General features: G+C 41.3%; 1 protein-coding gene across 2 annotated transcripts in view; it reads left to right on the forward strand.

Annotated features, from left to right (window-relative positions):
• DAPK2 (death associated protein kinase 2) overlaps positions 1-6,433 on the forward strand; it is a 42,038-nt gene that overhangs the window by 30,713 nt on the left and 4,892 nt on the right. The window contains exons 9-11 of one of the 2 annotated variants that reach the window (XM_008636714.2): positions 1,640-1,729; positions 1,903-1,983; positions 2,535-6,317. In XM_008636714.2, the coding sequence (XP_008634936.1) occupies positions 1,640-1,729; positions 1,903-1,983; positions 2,535-2,609 (246 nt within the window). In that variant the 3' untranslated portion in view covers positions 2,610-6,317. Of the gene's footprint in view, positions 1-1,639; positions 1,730-1,902; positions 1,984-2,534; positions 6,318-6,433 lie in introns of those variants that run through there. The other variant, XM_017737202.1, reaches the window with a different exon arrangement.

Genomic DNA, 6,433 nt, shown 5'->3' on the forward strand with positions numbered 1-6,433 from the left:
AGCAGGGCCTGGGCCGGGCCCACTGGGCCCTGCTCGGGCCCTGCAGCCGCCTGTCCCAGTGCCGGAAACGAGAGAGAGCTTGGAGGGGGAGTTTGCCTATTCTTAAATGTGGATCACAGAGGTGATCACAACTTTAAGTGGCTTAGAGAATTGTCCATATTCAAACTGGCCAGCTGATAGGTTCTATCAGTTCCCAGAGGAAACTGTAAGCACCCCTTAGCAAGGACGTCCCTTCCGGGACTAGGCTTGCTAACCTATGACCTATAATGTTGTTGTGACTCGGTCTTTGAGGCTAATCACACACTGCTTTTGAGAAGAGATCCTGATGATTGAGAGAATGGCCAGGTCACTGGATTGCAGGGTACTTAAAATGGAGAGGTGGTTATTAGCAGTCTGCAGTAAAGTGAGTTATTTAGAGTTGGTGATGGTTCTGCTGCTGAATGGGCACTGGGAAATTTTTCATAATGATTGTACAGCTGACATTTAGCCAGTGACATTTTTTCCACTTCAAATTGATTTCTGCTTGCCTGTTGCACCATGCTGGCTGTTTGCAGCATGAGGAAGTTATATTTAATGCTTAACGGTCTCAGTTCTGTTGAATGCAAATGGTGTGTACATTTAAATGAGAAGGAGGCCCAGCTGATAGCTTGGCTCCTTGAACTACTGCTGAGATACCTGCAAAAGTGCTAAACCTACAGCATTTGATGAGAAAAGTGAATTTGTTGTCTCAAACATTTTAAATTCTTCTGCTGAAAAAGATGTTTAAACCTTCACTGATGTGTTTTCCATTCTCCTTCGGTAGTCTTGCTGCTTCAGGTGCATGGCTTGGTTGCATTCCAGTCCAGTTCAGTACAAGTATTTCTGTGTTATCCACCTCCTACATATGCAGATCAGAGCGGCTGGAATGGTTGTCACTCCATAATCTTTGAAGGGCTGATTCCTGGCCTTTCTCTTTTCACTCTTGCCTGATCTGGTTTTGAACCATTTTTTCTCTTAATCTGACAAGATTTGGTTATATGGTTTATTCAAATTTTGATGTGCTTTTGGAATTGAAATGTGCTTCATTTTCAGAAAGACTGTGTCAGGATTTGTGGAACATGTGTTCCTTAACACTAGGTTGACATCCAAAATGCTAGGCACATGTCTGAATTCTGACCTATATTGTTTTTTGTTCCTATTTTTCCATAGTCGTATATTGCAATTATTTTATTGCCAGGGTGTCAATGCCTTGTGCTCTCATACTCTGGCTGTGGTTAAAGGACAAAGCTGGAGGTTTTTCAGATAGCATGTATCCTTGTCACTAATACTATATGACAGCTAACTTTGTCCCATTTTATTACAGTGATGTCATCCAGAGAAATGGGAGATGGGGCAGGTGTGCACTGAGAAGCACATTAGCCACTTTACAGCGTGAAAGCATAGCCTTAGCACCCTCTAGTTCTAGGGTTTTATTTGCGATCAAAAGGATCCTGTCTAGGCCCAGAGCAGGCTAGATTTAATTCTTTTTCTTCTGCTTTTACCTGTATGAATCCACAGCTTCCCCAGCATTCTTTCAGCCAGCTCCAGTGCACATCAGGTATCTTGCATATTTTATGTACCAAAGGGAGCTGAACAATAAAATTGCTCTTTTATCTTCCAGCCCATGGACAAGCAACAGGCTTTGGTTCGGAAATCGTCTGTTGTTAACATGGAAAACTTCAAAAGGCAATACGCTAGAAGGCGATGGAAGGTATGACAAGCCTTTAATCCTTCTCACATATGGCTTCCCAAGCCTGATGGGATCAGAGGGCAAGATAGAGCTTGAATGTAAAATTGTAATAGGCAGTAAATTAATGAAATGTGTTTGGATATGTCTGCATTGGGTATGTGTGATCAGATTGTTTTTCTTCCCTCTCTCCACAGCTTTCATACCGTATCGTCTCGTTGTGCAACCACTTATCGCGTTCACTGGTGAAAAAGGTGCTAATACAAGATGAGAGTTCGGTAGGTACATTCCTTACACGGGGAAAAGAAGCAGTTTTACTGTGCAGTCATTTTTGCTGTCCTTACATGGATGCACAGCCCAACAGACAGCAGTGGCTTGGAGTGGGAAACCAGATAGGACCATGGCATCATTTGTGTCTTTAGTGCTGCATTTGTGTCTATTACTGTGACAAGAATCTTGTGCAGGGAGAGCCAGTGACTTGACGGACCTTCTAGGGGCTAACCACATTTATTGTAATCTGGAGCAGCAAGGAGCCTGTAGCATTGTAAAGGAGCAGCAAGGAGCCTGCAGATGACATTTGGATCCCATGGCAGTGACCATGGGGTGTGACTGAGATCCAAGCAGGCAGAGGGGAGTTCACTGCTCTTGTGCCCAGCTCTGTGATGGAGGGTGGGGGACCCTGGTACTGCCTGTGGCCTTCTGGAGTGAAACTGGGAGGGCTCTATTAGCTCTGCTCTTCTCAATAGATGATACTGATAATATTAGAACAGCATGTTTAAGAGCATGGTATCTCATTTACATAACAGAGACTGTGGCCTTTCTATTTCAGAGAAACTGTGAAAGTGACAGTGAGGATCTTTCACAAAGAAAAGCCCCTCTTCAGAGGAGAAGCAGCATATCATAATGGGATGAAAATTCCATGGGCAGGAGACAGGAAACTTTCATCCTTGCTGAAACAAGCAGCCCTGGCAGCAGACTCAGACTTCTTGTCTCAGTCCTTAGTATGATGCTTCTTGCTTCTCAAGCTACACCAACAGCTGGATGACAGTCTTAAATGCCTACTGAGCATTTTAGAAAATTGGGAATTGAGATTCCCAGGGAAAGGCTACAGCACAAGCACCAGCTGGAGTGCTTTTATATGTTGAGTGTTTCAGTGATACTTCAATCTATTTGTGATGTCAACTGCACTCAGGGTGTAGGGTTTCTACTGATATTCTTTTGCTGCAGAATAATTCACATTCCGCACAGTGGTTAAGACTGTGTGCATTATTATTTCAGTCAGGGGAATTGCTGGTGAGTTTCAAGGAATTTTTTTAATGCAATTTTTATATTTGTTAATAGCTTAAATATTTGATGGCAGATATCTGTCAGGTTTTGTTAGCTGTGTGCAGTACTCTGTTATTGCTGTCACTGAAAAAAAAAAATCACAATGCCATTACATATCATAACCTTGATTTTGTGAACCTGGTAGTAAACAGTTCTGAAATGCAACAAGAACTGTGCCCTGGCCATTGTGTCTGGCTGAGGACTATCACAACTCCCATTGCCAGTGTGAGTACAACTGACTGTGGCACTGAGGTAGGCAAAGGCAATTTTTGGATGAAAAAGAGAAAAAAATTCTGTAGTGATTTACATGCACCCAAATACAACATTTTCACAGGATGATAACAGGATGCCTCACCAGAAAAAGGGGCATTTAAAAACTTAAGGCATGTGAAGAAATAGTCTTTATTAGACTTTGTTATTGTTGTCAATATTATTTATTGTCAGCAAATTGGAGACTCATTAACACCTATTTGTATAGGTGCTGTTTACATGTAACCCAGACTGCAGACACCTGTATTTTATTCAGGGGGTTGTATCCAAAATTGAGGAAATAAGCACTTTGATATTGATGTAACATCTTTGCACAGGGAAGTTGCATCATTTTAACTATATTAGTTTCTAAGCCAGTATTGTTCAATTGGTACCAAAAAATGTGCACAGACTAGGGTATTTTTTCATTGAATGTATTTGCTGTTAGAAGTTCCTATTTATTTTGCCATTTAATAAATTAAAAATCAGAAAGCAAGTTATTAGAAACAACTATAGATGGATGAGGAAACTGGTTTTGTTTGGCTTTACACTTGTCACCTCTAGGCTGAGGTTTTAGACCAGAAGGTGTGAACTGGTGTTGAAAACTAGTATCAGCTTAATTTTGATGGCTTCCAGTTTCTAAGAAATAAAAATATGCTATGTTTATTTGTAATTTTGTATCCTTGCTTAGTTAGAGACTAAAATGCAGTTGATAAGAAATTATTTCTGTGAAAAGAAGGACATGTAGGAGAAGCTTTGTAGGAGAGAGACAGAAAGTAGGCTTTGATGGAAGAAACAAAATGAAGGAGGGGTTGGGAGGAAAAAAGCAGTGGAGGGGAATGAGAATGAGAGGGACGTGAAGGTGAGCCTGGACTGGGAAAGTTGCAGGAAAGGAAAGAGAATGTGGATATATGAATTGTGGAACCTGGAAAGTGAATGTCTCTGCAAATTTGGCACTGCATTTTTATACTATTTATTTAATTTCTTTTTATTTCATATCTTGTGCTGCCAAGGCCTGTGACGTGCCTGGTCAAGGGATAAGGTGCAGGGCATGGGCTTCTCTTCATATTCAATTAAAAGGCATATTTCTGAACTTTCTGTTTAATTCTTGAGACAGAATGCTCAAAAAGTGTGGTAGTAATGTATGTATTAAGAGGGAGCAGTAACAGGGAAACCTGAGGTTTCAGTGTATCCTGATTTCAGCTGGAATAGAGTTAATTTTCTCCTTAGTAGCTGGTACAGTGCTGTGGTTTAGATTCAGTATGAGAATAATGTTGTTGATAATATCCTGATGTTTTAAGCTGTTGCTGAGTAGTGTTACCCTAAGTCAGGACTTTTCTGTTTCCCATGCTCTGCTGGTGAGGAGGTGCACAAAAAGCTGGGAGGGACCATAGCCAGGGACAGCTGACCCAAAATTGTCAAAGGGATATTCCAGTTCATGGAATGTCATGCTTGGTATGTAAACTGGGGTGAGTTGGCTGGGAGCCACAGATCACTGCTCAGGGATGGGCTGGGCATTCATCAGTGGGTGATTAGTTATTTGCATTGTGCATCACTTGTCTTTCCTGGGTTTTATTCCTCTCTTTTCCTTTCCATTATTATTAATTATTATTATAATATTTTGCTTTTCAATATTTTTTGTTCAATTACAAAACTGTTCATATCTCAAAGTAACTCTTGAGGTTTGATTTCCAATTCTCCTCCCCACCAGGGCCAGGGGAAGGTGAGCAAGGGGCTGTGTGGGACCTAGTTGCCAGTTTGAGTTAAACCATGGCAGTATCCAGAGGGAATCTTTCATAAACAGAACACTAAAAAGATATATTTGGATAAAAAACCACCCAGCTTACCTACCAAATTTTACTTTCTGCTTTCCCAAAGAAATGGAAAACCAAAGAGAGTCCAAGCCAGTGGTATTTATCTGAATTTCTGGACTTTAAATAAACACCTTTAGTTTCCAAATTTGAGATTGTGGGATGTGTATGTAAATTATACTTCTGAAAATTAAGCCCTGGTTAAAATAGGTGTTATGGGATCAGGATTGTGCTTTCAAGGAGATGGGGTCATTCTCATGTAAAATCCTAGCAACTATTGAGAAAGATGGGACACAGCAGAAAGGCAGACAGAGGAGTGCAAGGCTGTATAAAGCCCTGGCTTATTAATTCTACCTTTATAAAGATGTAAGGTGGTGTTTTAACAAAGACATTATAGACAGTTCATGGTGTTCGGTCTTCAGTCATCTTTGTGCCCAGGTGAGCTAAGGCCAGGCCTTTCTCTCTGGCGCTCAGTCACTCCACATGGCTCCTGAGCAATTTCATTGCACAGAAACCACAACATGCAGCACTCTTGTCCAGCCAAACTATTCCAGGTAGGAGCACGCTGGGAGTGTAGAATCTCTTGTTCTCCAGACTAATGTTTGTGATTCGTTAGGAAGTTTTACAGTGTTTTCCCAGCTGTGGTGGTCTCTGTGTTGATCGCCCTGTCTGTTCTATGAGGTGAAAGCATGATTGTGCTGCTTCCAGCACTGGCAGGAGGACACCTGCTCCGGGCAGGGGTTGGTCTAATACTTCACCATTGGTGGGTTTGGAACAACAACCTACAGGTTCCTTTCAGTAAGGGGCAAAAAAACCCCGAAAGGCATGGAAGGAAAGGGAACATTAAAAGAATATGTGTTACAGAATTTGCTTTGCTGGAAGAGAAAAATCTATTTTCTGTGTATTATTCTGTGTTTTGCAGTAGGGAACCTGGAGAGAAATAAAGTGATATTCTGGGGGGAAAAAAAGAAAAAACACAACAAAAAAACCACAAAAACCCACAAGTATTTTTATTAAAGTATGGCTATTTGGCTATTTTTATTTTAGTGGTGATGTTTTTTAATCCACCTATATTTTTATTAAGAGAAACACTCTTGGGTTTTTTCAAATTTTTTTTTTTTATTTATTTTTTTTTTTTTTTTTTTGGTGCCTGGAAATAGTACAGACTGTCAAAAATAGCAGAGATATTTGTTATTCTGATTTGCTAATAAAATTTTGCAAAGCAAGGACGGGTGTGTGTCTGTGTTTCCACGCACGCGGGCCCGAGCTCGGGGAGCGGGGCCTGAGGCGAGGGCCATCAGCCGGAGCTGTGGAGCCCCTGAGGGGTGGAAGGGGCAGGGGG

Source organism: Corvus brachyrhynchos, unplaced genomic scaffold, assembly GCF_000691975.1.
Source record: "Corvus brachyrhynchos isolate BGI_N302 unplaced genomic scaffold, ASM69197v1 scaffold200, whole genome shotgun sequence".
Classification (NCBI taxonomy): domain Eukaryota; kingdom Metazoa; phylum Chordata; class Aves; order Passeriformes; family Corvidae; genus Corvus; species Corvus brachyrhynchos.